Source organism: Stegodyphus dumicola, chromosome 9 (genome assembly GCF_044657685.1).
Source record: "Stegodyphus dumicola isolate Sdum_Otavi_A_Nest chromosome 9, ASM4465768v1".
NCBI lineage: Eukaryota > Metazoa > Arthropoda > Arachnida > Araneae > Eresidae > Stegodyphus > Stegodyphus dumicola.
In genome coordinates, this window is record NC_140776.1 from 113,772,057 (window position 1) to 113,789,193 (window position 17,137).

At 31.3% G+C, this 17,137-nt stretch overlaps 1 protein-coding gene across 1 annotated transcript in view; it reads left to right on the top strand.

The window, feature by feature from the left end:
* Frmd5 (FERM domain containing) overlaps positions 1-17,137 on the top strand; it is a 59,594-nt gene that overhangs the window by 11,850 nt on the left and 30,607 nt on the right. The window contains 6 exon segments of the mRNA XM_035367078.2: positions 8,217-8,337; positions 8,434-8,521; positions 9,807-9,895; positions 11,448-11,511; positions 12,018-12,032; positions 16,605-16,693. Coding sequence (XP_035222969.1) covers positions 8,217-8,337; positions 8,434-8,521; positions 9,807-9,895; positions 11,448-11,511; positions 12,018-12,032; positions 16,605-16,693 — 466 coding nt within the window.

Genomic DNA, 17,137 nt, shown 5'->3' on the forward strand with positions numbered 1-17,137 from the left:
AATGCAAAAAATCGAGAATGTCTAAACAGCTGTCTACAAATAAGAAAATTTTTGCATGATCAGGTAAACCAACTGAATTCTGCCGATCCTCAAGTATGAAATGATTTTCAAACCAATTATTCATTGACGCTTTTGTCATCTGTATTCTTTTATTTGCACGATAAATAGCGGGAAACACTTTACTCCTTTAAAAATGCTCGAGGTCATGTATTTGTTGTTAGTTATGAAACATTTACACTTGTGCATTCCTGCCGCATTTGTGCATTTTAAAATTGTTAGTCTCACTTCGGAATCATGAGAGAAACGAGTAGGAATTTTTTCTATAGAGGTTGCCAAGGTATTTTGTGGTACATATTTCCAGAAAAGACCAGTTTCATTAGCACTGTAAATTTGTTCTGGAGATAACTTTTAACTATTAATGAGTTCAATAAATTCACGTGCAAATAGTTTGGAAGCTTCAATATCAGCTGAAGCTTCTTTACCTGAAATTCTTAACTGCCTTATACCAAGGAGATTTTTAAATTTGTTTAATCAACCTATCGAATAAGTGTACTCAGTTTTTAAGTCCATCTCTTAGTGAAATATTTTAGCTTGTGCCATTAGCATGTGACCCATCAATGGCACGCCTTTGCTGCAATGCTGTCTGATCCATTCAATTATCACTTTGTAATGATCTTCACTTCTAGCCTAACAAATAATTTTTCTGTTATCCATTGCGAATGTGATGTTAGAATTACTAAAAATTCAAAAATTCCTTTTTCTGTTTTCTTGTGTCTTATGCAGTTGACCTTCCAATGTCATACTCCTCATATAATTTTGAGACAGATATACCTTTATCCATGTTCATTTTTTGTTTAATGGATATTGAAACATGCTTTTGCTTTGTAGATGCTTTTGCAGCTCCAGAATTAGAAACTCTTTTTGACATGATTGAAAGTTGAAACTTTAATTTTCATCAAATTTTTGTAATAAAAACAGCATGCAAAAAGTAATTAAGCTGGATCAAATCAGAAAGTTAAGGAAAAGCACAATCTGCTATATTGGCTGAAATTCTTTGGAATCAGTAAAGTATAATTTTTGCCTAGCTTAAAATAGTGTCCGCTATATGTTAATTGCTATGTGTCATGAGATTGATGACAGAAGACAAGTTGCTCTGCTAAATTTTGTCTTGCTTCTATCGTGTGCTGAGACAATCAAGCCTGATTGTATTAGTTTAGTTACTTGTTGTACTTACATCTTAATCTTGCACATGCTTAACACTTTCAACCCGACATTAGCATGATTAAAATTTAACTATGAAAAGTAGTTTAATTTAATGTTTACATACTAAAAGAAGTGTAATTTGAGTTTGAAGTTTTTAACTTTTCCCATTTCCTGGAAATCTCCTTGGACAGTATGTTCCAATTGTGTTGCCAACTGGGACTATTTGTCCCAATCATCTAAAATATTATCCTTTCTGAGAAAACAAAGCTAAAGTTAACAGTAATATATTGTGAATATTACAAAATGTAAACTCTGTCACATGCACTAGTTCATATAAAACAAATATTTTCATACATATGCAAACATAATATATATCAGCATGTGGTAATTTGATCACTGATGGGACATATTAACCCACTATTATACCTGGTATATATTAACATGGTAAATATGATTGCGACAATACATTTCACAAAAATAATTTATTCAAAATTTTTTTAATCTGACATTAAAAATGTTAAATTACTACTCAATATGAACTATTTTATACTAAGTATAACTTAAATATAATTGTACTTACTGTAAAATTTAAAAAATACACAAATCGAAACTTGAGTAATCAGCATGCTCAAAAAAATTCCCACATACACATAAGGCTTATTGAGGGCCGATACTAGCTATTTTACCGCCTGATGCAGTCTCTGGGGATTCTAAATTCTGCTACCAAGCACCTCCCAAATTTTTGTGGCCCCTAAATTTTGGATCTCAGTGCTTTCCCTAAATTCTAAAAATATTTTAATATATAAAAATATTTATCCTTTAATTTTCTTGCTTGGTGCTTCACTAAATTCCAAAAATCTTGTCTTCCCTGAATTCTGCCGCCCAGTATGGCCATACAAGCTCTACCACGGGATCTGTGTTTATGTGAAAAATGAATCACTTATTCTTAATTCAAATAGCACTAAATGTAATCTTTTGGCCTATGAGTATCATTAACAAATTCTATTTTTGGCATATGGAAGGAAATTTCTGTTAAATTTTTTCTCATCAGTATTTCTTAGCGTATTTAACTTCAATCTGTAATCATTGCCAAGCATAATAATGCCAACGTAAAAGGTTACCATACTCTTTGTATTAATACAGTACAAAGTCCGTAATCTGGACTCGTCGAGACTTCGGCGATTCCGGATTAGGGTTTTTTCCGGATTATAGACCATCAATTTAAATCTGGTGAGATGGCATTAAGAAATTATACGGTTAAAAATATGAAACCCTAATTTATGAAATAAAGAGCAATTTTGATCTAAAGAGTATCAAAATTTACCCAAAAAAAAGGGCTTAATATTTATTTGTTTACTTTATCAAACATTTCTTTCAATGTAAATTGTTTAAGTTGCTTTGTTTTTTGTGCTAATACTTTATCTTTAATTCTATAAACAGACATAATTTCTTGTTCAGTTACAAAGTTCCACTGTTCATGTCCTGTAATTGCTGTGTCGAGAATACCGACTAACTTGTCGATCGAAATTTTTTCGTTTTCAACAACCTCTCTGTCACTTTCTTCACTATTGGAAGTGGTATTTTCTGGATCTAGAAGTGTACTACAGATTTCGCCGTCCATTAATTGATTGATGATTGGGGCATTGTCGTCACAATGAAAAACTTCTGTTATATCCTCTTCATTTATTACTGCTTCTCCACATTTCTTTACAAAATCTAATAACTGGAAAATTTCACCTTTTGTTGGCGATTTCTGAAGACCTTCAAATTTGCGGCTATCATCTTCATCGTCCTTACCATGAAATATGGTAGCTGGCCATAAATTATGCCAGGCATTTTTTAACGTATCTGGAAACACATCCTGCCACGATCTTGCGATGCTCCATACAGCAGATTTTATGCTAAAAAATTTCAAAACGTCTTAAATAGTCTTGCCATTGTTCAAGAAATTTAACATAGATTTTAAAAATGCTACCTTATATTTGCATTTCAGCACATGCAGTATTCCCATATCCATAGGCTGAATGATAGATGTACAATTTGGAGGGAAGAATAATACGGATACATTATCTTTGTCTAAAACTTTAAGTGAAGTATGTGCCGAACAGTTGTCAACAATCAGGACTAGTTTTCATTCATCAGGTAAACCAACCGAATTTAAATGTCGCCAAGCCTCGGGTATAAAATGATTTTCAAACCAATCATTCATCAATGCTTGTGTCATCCATGCTCTTTTATTTGTGCAATATATAACGGGGAAAATCGTTACTCCTATAAATGTTCGAGGTCGTGCATGTTTTCGGATTACGAAAAGTTTGTTGTTGTGCATTCCTGCAGCATTTGCACATGCTAAAATTGTTAGTCTTTCTTTGGAATCTTTGACACCAGTTGGAGCCTTTTCTGTAGAGGTTGCCAAGGTATTTTGCAGTACATATTGCCAGAAAAGACCAGTTTCATCAGTGTTATAAATTTGTTCTGGAGATAATTGTTCACTAGTAATGAGTTTAATGAATCAGTATCAGCTGAAGCCTTTTCACCTGAAACTTTTAATTGCCTTATACATGGCGATTTTTAAATTTGGTTAACCAACCTGTCGAATATGTGCACTCAGTTTTTAAGTTGATTTCTTCATGAAATATTTTAGTTTGAGCCATTAGCTTTGGACCTGCCAATGGCACACCCTCGCTGCGATGCTGTCTGACCCATTCAATCATCACTTTGTCATGATCATCACTTTTAGCATAACGAACCCTTTTTCTGTTATTCATTGCAAGTGGGGTGTCGAAATCCACAAAAAATTCAAAAAGTTCCTTTTTCTTTTTGATTATGTCGTATACAGTTGACTTTCCAATGTCGTACTCCTCATATTTTTTTTAGACGGATATGCCTTTATCTATTTTTTGCAGCAATATCACTTTTTATGATACCATTACATGCTGATCAAGTACTAATTTAGAAGTCAAACAACAAAAATCAGAGTAATATTTTCAAATTTCCACAGGACTAGTTTCGATGGTTTTACCGAAACATCATCCTCAGCTGCAAAAGCGCAAATGAACGAGATAAGATATAATCAGAATATCTTATCTCGTTTATTCGCTGAATTGCCAACTATCAAATAACAAAATGTGTTTTACATTTGTACTATGTCTGCAATCCTAAAAATTCAACTGAAGCCATCTATGAGTGAAATCCGCAATTACTTAGTTGCCAACCCAATAATTCCACTTTTTGTTTGAAACATGCTTTCGCTTTATAGATCCTTTGGCAGTTTCAGAATTGGAAACTCTTTTTGACATAATCGAAACTTCAAGCTTAATTTTTATAAAATTGCTCTAACAGTCTGGAAAAAATAATAAGCCGGATCCAATTAGAAGATTAAGGAACAGCACAATCTGCAACATTAATTGAAATGCCTTAGAATCAGTAAAGAAAATTTTAGTTTAGCTTATACCGTCCGTTATACATTAAACGCGCATGCGTAAAGCATATAAAAAAAAGGTTTGTGGCTTTGAGGTCCGGATTATAGATCATTCCGGATAATGGACGCCCGGATTACTGACTTTGTAGTGTATAAAAATTTACTAATATAAAAAAAAAGTATTTGGGCATTGTAGCATGAGTCGTTACTTGAGTTGTCCTGTGTCGATAAACATGCAGTGATGAAAGCAAAATACAATAAATAATGATTCACCAGGTTAGCATCAGGGATATAAGATATTAGTAGGTGTAAAATCAGTGATGTTTCTATCTAGAATGTTTCGGTTTGAAATGTACGCCAAACAGATATGCAGCTACAGAGCCAAATTATTAATCACACAAAATTTTGCTAAATTTTTTCTTCAATAACAAGGTATTTATTTAGTGCAGAAGATAAATTAAGAGTCGGGACTCTCCATATGTTTTATCTATGTGGAGAAAAATCAAATGATCAATATATATAAAGCACTTTAAAAAAAAAGTTGGTGGTTTTGAGGTCCGGATTTTAGATCATTCTGGATATTGGGCGTCCGGATCTCGGACTTTGTACTATACTGGTTTTCAGTACTTTTCTGTTAACATGGTGCCAGTTGTAGTAGCTTGTGTGTATAGCATCATGAATAACTGTGCTATGAAATATGCGAGAGGAATGAATATCAATCCAGGAATTTCCTCGTGTACATTTTCAGTTTGTTAGGTTTGGTTTGGTTTATTGAGAATTACGGCAAAGCACACTAGGGCTATCTGCCTAAGGGGAGGGGTGGCTTCGTGGAGGACTTTCTAAGGGAAACTGCCTCGTATACATGTTACACATGGGGAAAACCATGAAAACGCCCATGCAGCCAGCCCGTTCGCTTAATTCGAACCTCGGACCGAACTACCAGTGTTCAGCAACTTTACCGCTGGGCCACTGGTATGCCTTTCAGTTTTTGTTAAGCAAATGAATTGGCAGTTATTGAGTATGAATACCTATAACATAATATTATTGATCCTGACTTGTGATGCCATGTAAACTATGATGAAATAAACATCAACATGACCTAGCTGTGACATGTAGATTCCTACCATGCATTCATGATATTACTGGAAAAGACTTCCAGGTAGCAATTGGAAGGTCCAGAGTTAGAGCCCCACCAACTGCATTACATATTTTTCATATCTTTTGCTCCAAAATAAAATGTACAGTGATCTGTACAAGTGGTGCACAAATTAAAAGGTGGTAGATGATAATTCTTCACCACCAGGATTCATGACTGTGGTCTCAATCACAATATAAGAGCCGGAAAGTGTAAGGTTTTTCTCCTTCCTTATGCCTTCGTGCCAGCTAACAGTCTGTGTTAACAGAAAAGTGTAGTTTTTTTGAGTAATCTGTTTTCATAAAAATAAGTGTTTGATAATATTCATGCATATCATTTTTAAGAATATTGTCTCTTTGAATGTATTTTCCAAGACATAAAATTCAGTGTTTTCCTTTTAAATATATTATTTTTACTAAACTTACTTTAATACCCATTTGTAATTATCAAACAATATTTTTGTTAAAGTTTTATTTTTACTGCAGTTGTCATTTAAACTATTAAATTAATGTCCCACAGATTAACTTGGAAAAGATATGGTGGGAATTAAAAATACTACAAAATACTGCTTAATTAAAATAAAGAAAATACTAAAATCATTGCCCATTAGATTTTCATCTCTTTAAGTTTATTAAAATTGTTTTGTATAACCTGTATCTGACTTTTTTCTTTGGACATAGTCAAACAGCATCTCGATAACTTCTTTCTGAATAAACCTATTGACAGTTTTTAAAAAATCTGATGTCAACACAGCTTATTAAATTATGGAAATTTTTTGCTGCACTTAATTTAAACTTATTTTCTTGAATTATTCTACTTCCCCAATTCCCCAAGGCAAGTTGAAAATGACATAAAATATTTCAAGTTTTGAAATTAAATGTACCGGTCAATTTTTGTTGTATTGAAATTAAACCTATTCTTTTATGACAAGTATGAAACTTTACCATATATTAAGTAAAACTGGGAGATCGCATTAAATGTTGGATTTCATTATTTGTCAAAAAAATTTTTTTTTTACCTTGATATTGCCGCAACATGAATATTTTAGTAATTTGAATCACTTTTCTAATAAACTTTACCATATATCAAGTAAAACTGGGAGATCGCATTAAATGTTGGATTTCATTATTTGTCAGAAAAAAATTTTTTTTACCTTGATACTGCCGCAGCATGAATATTTTAGTAATTTGAATCACTTTTCTAATTGGAGGTATATGACTAGACCAACATTTGTGAAAATAAGAGCTGAGTAGGGATTTTAAATCCTGGTAAGTGGGTGTATATATATATATATATATAGTTGATTCCAACAAAAAGGGAGGTGTATAATTAAATGTTACAGCATTCCCATATACAAAATGTCAATGTTCTATGGCTAATTATTTTTGAGTTATTTGAAATGCATACATATGCCACAAAAAAATCCATTTTGCAATCTATTTTGGAAAAAAGTGACCTTTGTTCTGTTCATACATATAGATGTCATCTAAAAAAATTGTTCAAATGTTTTTGCAAGTACAATACTTTGTTTGCTTCATACAAAGAAGTAAAAAGGAATTTTCTGCCTTCTATAGTGATGGCAGGAAGTTACAGATCAAAATAATGCTTATGTGATTCATTGAATTTTTTTTTAATATATATTTTTTTGTTTTGTTTCATTTGTATTTATCATAAAAAATATAAAAACCTTTCTGGATAATCCAATATATTATGAAATATGTATTTACTATTAAAGAACAAAACAGTGGAAAGAATTGATAACAAAAATAACTTCAGAACTCAGTTTTCTATTTTATTTTTCTCCACCATTTTAATTTGAAATGGGTTTATTATGTATATCTTATTTAATGAGTGGAACAACTTTAATACCATGCTGTGCTATTAGAAATGTGTTTTTTTGTTTGAAAAATTGTGTAAATTTTGATTATTCATCTTGATATTTAATAAAATTTTTGTGATTAAAATGTTATTGTAATAATAATATTAATAAATATTTTTCTAATAGATATGACACAAAATGGACCAACCCAAATGCTTAATGATTTCAATAACTAAGCTAAATATTGCAGCTTTAATGAAGCCATTCACTTCTGTAATTGTGATATTAAAATTTCTCATTAGCAATATATTTGTTGCTGTTCAGTTGTAAAATGCAATATATATTTTACTTGTTTGTTTATAAAGTGATCCTGTATTCTGTGTAAATGCTGACTGTTGGCACATATTGTGGAAGGCTAGTATCTGCAAATCTTCTTAGCATGTCACTCTACCTTAGTACACATAGTTTTGGAAACTCAGTTTTTTTAAGAAACTTATTTAATGATTGAAAATTTTTCTATCCTTAATTTTCAAACATATGCTTTCTCTGGTTCAATTATGAATATTCATTATTTTATGTATATTAGCATAATCATTATAATTCATATATGTTTTATGAAACTTTATATTGATATTTAGCTGAGCTTGGTGATTATGATCCTGATGAGCATCCTCCTAATTATGTGTCTGAGTTCAAACTTCTGCTAAAGCAGACTCAAAGACTGGAAGAAAAAATCATTGAAATCCATCAAACATTAAGGTTTAGTTTTATCCACTTTTTTTTTTAAATGTTAAGTTTATTTTAACAATTTCCTTTTCTTTATTAATTAATAAAAATGTTGTATTATTTTTATAGGGGACAGGTTCCAGCAGTTGCTGAGATGAATTTTTTACGTAAAGCTTGTTTGTTAGATACATATGGAGTGGATCCTCATCCTGTAAAGGTAAAATGAATTGCATTCTTTTTGTTATTGATGAAATGCTCACTTTCTTTTAAATTTTAGAGTATGTAGCTATTTACTTTTGTTTCCTAAGTATATTCAGCTGTTGAGCTGAAATTTTTATAAAGATTCCATAAAGATAAAATGAGTTTAGTATTTTTGTTTCTGATGAATGTTCATTTGCTTTTAATTTAATTTGGGACTTGGCACTGAAGTAGTAGACCCATGTTTCATTGCCATCACTATAGATTCCCAAAATAGATCCCCTTCATTTTCAAACTGCTATAGGAGAGAACTGGCTGTTTGTGTGTGAATCACTATGTTGTCTACCAGTGCACATGGAGCCCACGAAGAATGCACTTTGCCATAGTTCAAATGTTTTTTACAGTGGTTTCTACACTACCAACACATTGAAAGTATCAACACAAGTTTTTTGATAATGATGCACCTATTCTTCATATAATTGGATAATTGCTAAATTTCAAATAATTGGATGTTTTCATGAATGAGAAATTTGATCAAATGTGTTATTCGGTGCTTTGAGGCAACTGTTGTATGCTCATAAGTCTTTTGACTGCCAAACTTGACTGAGCAAGTTTTAATCTGCAGGGAAAATAAGGTGAGAATAGTGCATGTACTGACCCAAGGACACACAGCTCTGGGCTTGGGTAGTGATTTGTATCAACTGTAGTCCTTGTTTTTATAAATTTCAGTACTTTCTGATTATTTAAACTCTCAGGAAAAGTCTGCAGTTTTGCTAGTTAGGAAAAAAACGTGTTTAGCTATACTGCTCTTTTATGACATAAGAAATTTTATTTAAAAAATGGTGTATATTATTAGTATGTGCATTTTTGTAACCATTGGGTACTGTTTAACAAAATGATCATTAAATATAAAACATGTCAATCTACTCAAACATGTAAGTTGAATGTGCATATGTGGGTTATTTATTATTCCAATAATACTTAAAAATCTATCAAAAACATTTACTTCAACTGAAAGTTGACATCAGTGGTGTTCATAATCAGAAACTATTCAAATTTCTAGAAAACTATGTGATGTAAAATAATTTACAAAATAATAATTATTTCTTTTTTTAATTAACTATAATATTCATTGTCTGTGATTTTAAAACAGCAGTCGCTTCTAGATTTTTTACTAATTTTCTGTTTGTGTGATTACAATATGTATTTTTCCTTAATAAAGTATTTCATGCTTTCTGTTTTCATGTGAAACTTTCAAATTTCTTAATATTTTAATTTTTCCATTTTTTCTTCCCCCTTCCTAGGACCATAAAGGAAATCAGCTGTATTTGGGTATAAATTATGCAGGTATCTTGACATTTCAAGGTAGCCGTAAAACACATCATTTAAAATGGTAAATTAATTTTCATTTCTTTATTTTTTTTATTTTTGTTTAACTTACTCATTTTCTTTACAGTGAAACGTTAGTGTATATTAACCCCTTCGTGCCAACTGTCATGTATACGTGCCAGCAACAAACACACTTATCTACCGGCCGACACGCAGGCGTGCCAGAGCAATGTTGCGTTTTCTACCGAATGTCACGTATTTGTGCCAGTACCTTGGAACATTTTTCAAACTATAATTTCTGCCACAAGATGGCACTGTATGCCCATATGGTTTCAGATACATGTACATTAGACATTCTACTCGAAATGAGAGAAGCATGACTCACATACACGTGTTTTTTATTATATAAACAAACGGGGAACTAAATGTTTCCGAATGGCATGATTTATGACGTCTCTTTAAATCGCACTTTATTCGCACGTGTTAGGTGTTTATTGTAAGTAGAAGTTTTAGATGCGCTAAAGCGTTGAGTATTTTGGTTTACAGTTCAGTTTTTAGAAAATAATTAGATCTTGTTAGACGTGAATTCTTTCTGTTTTTACCGTTTCAATGTCGAAGCGTCGAAAATGTTTAACAGAGCATGAAATAGCAGAAATGATGCAAAATATTTCAGATATTGATTCTGAAATTCTGATATTCTGATACTGATTCTGAAAGATTAACTGAAAGACATTTTCCAAAACTTTGTTCAGAAGAGACTGATAAAAAAATGAGACGACAGTGCTTCGTTTGTTCACATTCTCGGAAAAATCCTCCAAAACGGCAAATGAGTTATTACGAGTTCAAGGAATGTAACGTAGGACTGTGTGTAGATCCCTGTTTTAAAATTTTTCATACGAAAAGAGAATTTTAAGTAATATATTTAGTTTTCAGATGTATAATGTTAATATTCATAAAATGGTGAGTAATTAAAATAAAATGTGTAAAATATGCATTTAAACAAGAAATAAGGTAATTAAAGTATATATATATAAATATCTATAAAGCATAAGCCGTTTAAATACTCTATAGAGCATTATTAAACAATGCGTTGATACTTCGGAAATTTCATGGATTTAGGCTTAGTAGCAAAAAAGCCCCCGGCCCTGGAGAGATGCTCGCGGAAGACACTGCCGGCCTCCGCGATAAGTGCGCGTTTTCGCTACCCGGCTCGAAGGGGTTGATTACCCATTAAAACAGGAGAACATTTGGCTGAGAAAATAAATGAAAAGGTTGATTAGATATCATTTTGCATGAATATGGAATTAGTACTCAGTTTATTGTAAATGCTCTAATTTCATCTCCTTTTTTATAATAAGTTACTCAAATTCTCGTGGCATGCTTGCTAAATGCTAGAGTATTCCAAAAATGTTTTTGGTTGCATATTGCTACTGAAATGTGTTCTAGTAACTTCTATAGGTATTATGTTTCTATTTCCTTTTATTTCATTCTATTTTGTCCTCCTATATTCTAATAAATACTAATATTAAAAAACTCAAAGATAATCTTGTTTTATTATTCATAAATAAACATTTTATATGTCCATGCTTATTATTAAATGGAATTTAATTGTGTAGGCCAGACATTCAGAAAATCAACTATGAAGGGAAAATGTTCATTGTTCACTTGTTATTTAGTGAGGTAAGTGGACTTTGATATATATATATATGTGTGTGTGTTTATTTCTATGTTAGTATATTTTGTAACATTTTATTCCAGTTTTAGATATGTAAATAATATAATAAATGTTTTAAGTAATTATATTTAAGTTAATGTTAAATTTTATTTGGAATTCTGGTCATGTGTGGTATTGTAGTTAAATTATTTATGCAATAATAATTATGCATCTTTCTAATTGCTAACCTCTAATTTCGTGAAAATGAAAGAAATGTGTTTGATGAAATATAAAATATTGTCATTATGTTAGTGAATTGGCAATTTGGATCAATTACTAATTGCTTTTAAATTATGGCTCAAGTGATTTGCATTTTAAAGTCTGTTTCATGGTATTGGTGTCTAAATATATACATACTTAACCTACATATACATATACATATATATCTACCAAATGTGCGTATCTGTTTAATAAATATTTAAAGTATCTTACTATATGATTACTGATATGTTTTTATTTTGTGGTTTTACAGGATGCACGGACAAAGGTATTTTTTTACCTATCTTTGTAATCTTAAAAAAAAAAATTTGTGTGAGCAGTTCTTGATTTTTAATATATATTTATAGGAGCATTTTAACTATTAATAATTACTTTGAACTTTTTTTGTATTTGATGCTTTTTACAGTACTGTTTTAACTTTTAATAAAGTATTTTTGTTGTGTTTATATTAACTTTTTTGCAAATTTAATGGCAACAGCTGTCATTTTAAAAAATTGCTATTATTTAAAAGGTTAACCAAACCTTTTCAACTAAGATGAAACTTTCTTTAAATGATGATATTTTTTAGAAAGTAAATAAAGTATTGAATATCACAAATAATGATGTTCTGTAGGGTAGTCACTCCTATTGAAGACAAAAATCTGTTGAAATAATATGTGATCAGCTTAGGAAGATTTCTTGCTGTGCATCAAAATATATGAATAAATGTAAATTTTGAAACGAAATCTAATTTTATATTATTTGAAACAGCATCAGGAGTTTTTTAATTATTAGTTAGAAATTTACTAATCTTGTATTAGAAAATAAACAATTTACATGTACAATGTTTTTTTATTGCAATAAAATTCAAAATTTGTGCGCGTGACATCGTCGTGTGCCGTATAAATGCAAAAACTCAACCTAAGTCCTGATATATGACATACCAGTTAAGAAAAATGCATGAAATGAAACCATAACTCAAAAATAAATTAAAGGTAAGAAATGTGGAAAATATATTTACCTTCACGTATATACTTATATTTACCCATTAAAGAAGTCCATATTTGTAATACTCAGACTATATTATAAAAAATGTTGCAACAATGAAATATTAAATTTTGATGACAAAAGGAAATTTTAAATTTTACTTACGAATTACAGCAAACTATACATCATATGAAGCCATCAAAATCTGATTCTTCACTATCTGAATTAAAAAGATTTAGTAAATCCTGATCTAAGTCTTCCAGATCTTCGCATTCATCCTCTTGGTTTACAGTCTCTTTATCTAAGGATATAATTTCAGCTTCTTTGAACCCTGCTATTATTGACAATGTTTCTACCGATTTCCACGCACTTCCTGCCCACTTTGCAATTTCTTCATAAGATGCTCTACGCATTTTACCGCTTTTGGTTTACGTATGCAATCCTTCACTCATCCAACACTCCCACCGCTTTCGGACTTCAGCTGTGAAGGATTTATTACCTGACAAATCTAACGGTTGCAAGATTTTGTCAAACCACCAGGAACTATTGCTTCGGTTGTAGACAATTTTTGACATCTGGTTTTCACTGACTCAAAGAAATGAGCACGCATGGAATCCATTATCAGTATTCCCTTTAGTTGGAAAAAAGATCCCATACGACACTGCCAAACTTTTTGTAGCCATTCATGCATGATTGTTTCGCACATCTAGCCATTCTCGTTTGCACAAATAATTACGTCATTAGGAAAATCTCCCTTCGGAATAGTCTTTCGTTTAAAAATGATCATCGGCGTTAGCTTGGCACCGTTTGCGGCACAAGTAAATGACGTTCTTTCATGCCCCGTCATAAACACAGATACAGTTTTTGCACTAGTTTCATCAACAGTTCTGTTTGCAGGAGAGTCGAAAGGTAATGGCGTTTCATTCATATTTATTATCTGTGACTGAAGAATTTTTTTTTTTTTTTTTTTTTTGTCAATAATAGCTGTCACATATTTTAGAAAAGATGACTTTTTATCCTGCCAGTCCATTGGTAATTGTTGCCCGACTGTTGTTCTAGTATGCACAGAAATATTTTTTCATTTCATAAATCTGCTACACCTTCTTTGAAATCATTTATGTTCATTCGTTTTGCTATAAATTTGCTTGTAAGCGAATTTTTACAGTCGAAATTGCCATTCCCTTTCCTTGTTGCTCCTTTATCCAGTTTGCAAGGTCGTCCTCTAGATTTGGCCACGTTACAGTACCACTTCTTTTGGCTCGTTTCTGTTGTGGCATATTTTTAAGAAGTTCTTTTTCAGTTCTCCAATGTCGAATACATCTGTCGTCCACTTCAAACTCTCGAGCTGCTGCTCGATTTCCAATTTGTTCAGCACGTGATTTTACATTAAGCTTAAAACTAGCAGTATAGCTTCTGTGCCGTTTAGGGACATTTTCAAAAATTTTCCGCTCTTTTCTTACTTAAAAACTACCTAACACTTGTACCCAAACTGATGGGATCTGTATCTGGCAGAATGCCAAGAAAAATCCATTCATGCTCAAGGGAAAATATGTCAGAGTTCGTTATTGCGAGGCAGGTGGAGTCGTGTCCGCCTTTGAAAAAAATTGCAGAAAAGGCAGGGGTGGGAAGAGGATGGGTCCTGTAAGATTCATCGAATGGCAGAAGAGAGAGACTGTTCAAACTGATAAGAATGTTGATTTGAAAGGGGGAAGAATGTTATTGTTCTGAGATCTTGTTTAGGGTGAATACGGCATGTAGGTCCGTTCAAGGGAAAGAATGTAAACAAAATAATGTTCGCAAAAAGCAACTGAGTGGTCTTTTGTGTGAGAACAGCACCAGTCTATGCACAATGACAAGGCCATCCAAATTATGTACAATGACCGTCATAGGAAATATTTTATTTTTAGTGCACCTAAACAGCGCATAGGTAGAAACGCCGCACCCGCTGAAAATTTAAGTTTTAAACACATAAACGCTGCGGCATTTCTTCCGGAAATTGTGGTATGTGAGTATGCTGAAGTGGGCACACTGATTGAATAGAGCTACAAAAAGAGTGCTGAAATGAGCATTGTTGTCAATGAACTGACTGATGAGATGCGGAGAAACTAAGAATACAGACTCTCAGTTGTCCTAGATTATTGGTGAGCTCGGTATGGGCACCCCTAGGGTTCGCCATTTGATTTCAGGAGAGATTTCAAGGCAAAAATTTAAAACTAATATAGAATAAGGAGATTAGCATACAGCCAAAATAACATAGAAATTTCTTTTCAAACAATTCCTTTTACACCTTAAAAAAATTCTGGAAGATTTCTTTGAAAAATGAGGGTCTTAAAAAACTAAACATGGCTAAAATATATGGACTGGTTTGTGTTGAACTGCCATCTACTATAAATAAAGAAGGTTCAGAGTAACCTATAGTAACTTATAAATCCTTTTTTATTCAATTTTTCTGTGCGTACAGAAGAAAATTTTTAGGTATGTCCAGACCGGACACACTGTGCTGCAAAGGGTTAATAGCCATTTTTATTGCTCTGTAGCCTGTTTATATCTTGCTGATTATATAGTTTTATAAATATTTATTACTGTGTGTTAGTTGAATTTTTTGGTATTATGTGATATAATATTCTGATTAATTGATTAGATATGCATAATTTTATTTTTAAGCTCATTTAGTAAAAAGCCATTTTTTCTGGTAATTTTGATATACCTTTCAATCTGTAAAAATCAGTTTTCAGATACAGTCAAATACCGAAAAACCGCCGACCTGAAATCTGCCAACTCCTGAAATCTGCGTTTCCTCTCGGAATATAAACATTCAGTTTATAGGTTCCAGAAACCTGAACATTGAGTACGAAATATCAAAGAAAAAAATACTTAATGAATAATAATGAGTCAAAACAGAAATACCAAATTATTGATATAAGAAAGTTAAAAAAATAAGATGAAATAAATAAGTTTTTTTTTCGCTTTAATCTGCATCGAGGTAAAAAAGCAGACGATTCACTCATTGTTCAAGTTCATAATTCACGTTATTGTATTTTCTGAGCTTTGTTATTTCATTTCATGAGATTGTTTAGTGCTGCCTTTTTTTAATCCAGATATTTTGTGGATAAATTAAGAATATTTTTAACTTTAGCCTTTTTTAATACAATGACAGGTAAGAAACACACTCGTGATTTTACTGCTTGCAACGTTGAAAAGCATAAACACATTGCATTGACAGTAACGCAAAAAGTGCAAATTCTGCAAAAGATGGAAGCAGGTGCTACTCCTCGATTTATAGCAGAATGGTATGGAATTGTGACATGATTGTGTTTGGTTTATGGAAAAATAAAGATAAGCTGATGAAATTTTACAGCATCAGTGATTCTAACACCAGAATCCGAAACCGGACATCTTTGCATGAGGCGAAATCGGCAAACCTCGATGCTGTGTACATATAATAATTGATTAATATAATCAATTTATATATGTAATAATAATTTAATGCATATAATAAATTATTGAAATAATGTATATAATAATTTAATTAAATATATCTAATACGCTTTATTCATTTTGCACTTTTAGTCCGAATATTATGCTTTATCTTTTCTGTCCTGAAATCTGCAAAATCCTAAAATCTGCACAACCTCTGGTCCCAAGCTTTGCAGATTTCTGGAATTTTACTGTATTAATATTTATTTGTAAGTCATGAACAGTCATAGTTCTAAAGATTGTTTATTACTTATATTTTGCAAATTTTAAATTGTGTAATTGTTCTGCTAAGCATATATACATTTATAAAGTATGCTAGTCAACAAACCCACAAAGTGTGTTGTTTTTCTAATAGTATAAAATTAAATATGTGCTTTCTACTTTCTACTTATTTCAGAAAAAGCATTTGATTGGTTTTAAATGTCCCACCCAAGCAGCTTGTCATCATCTTTGGAAATGTGCTGTTGAACAGAGATATTTCTTTACGTAAGTTTTTTCCTAATAATTTTTCAAAAGTTTAAAAGGCATAAGTTTTTTCCTAATAGTTTTTCAAAAGTTTAAAAGGCACAAAAAATTGGATAGAATAGATTTCCTTTTTATGAATAATTTTTATATTTTTTATAAAGTTGTTTCTTCTTATAAAGAAGTTTACAACATTCTTTATAAGAAATGAAAAAGTCATATTTGAAATGAAAAGATAGATTTCCATAACTTACCTTTAATGTATAAATTAAAATTGCCATTATATCAGGGATCAGGTTTTGTATTAAAAAATAGTCTCTCTCATTTTATTTCTGTGCGGTGAAATTCATTTATGTATTATTATGTACATTCTTACATCGTTGTATGTGATATTTTGCTTTAATATTTTAATTCCATAATTTAATACCTTATGAATAATCTAAGCAAGTAAAGAAACTGTGAACAAAA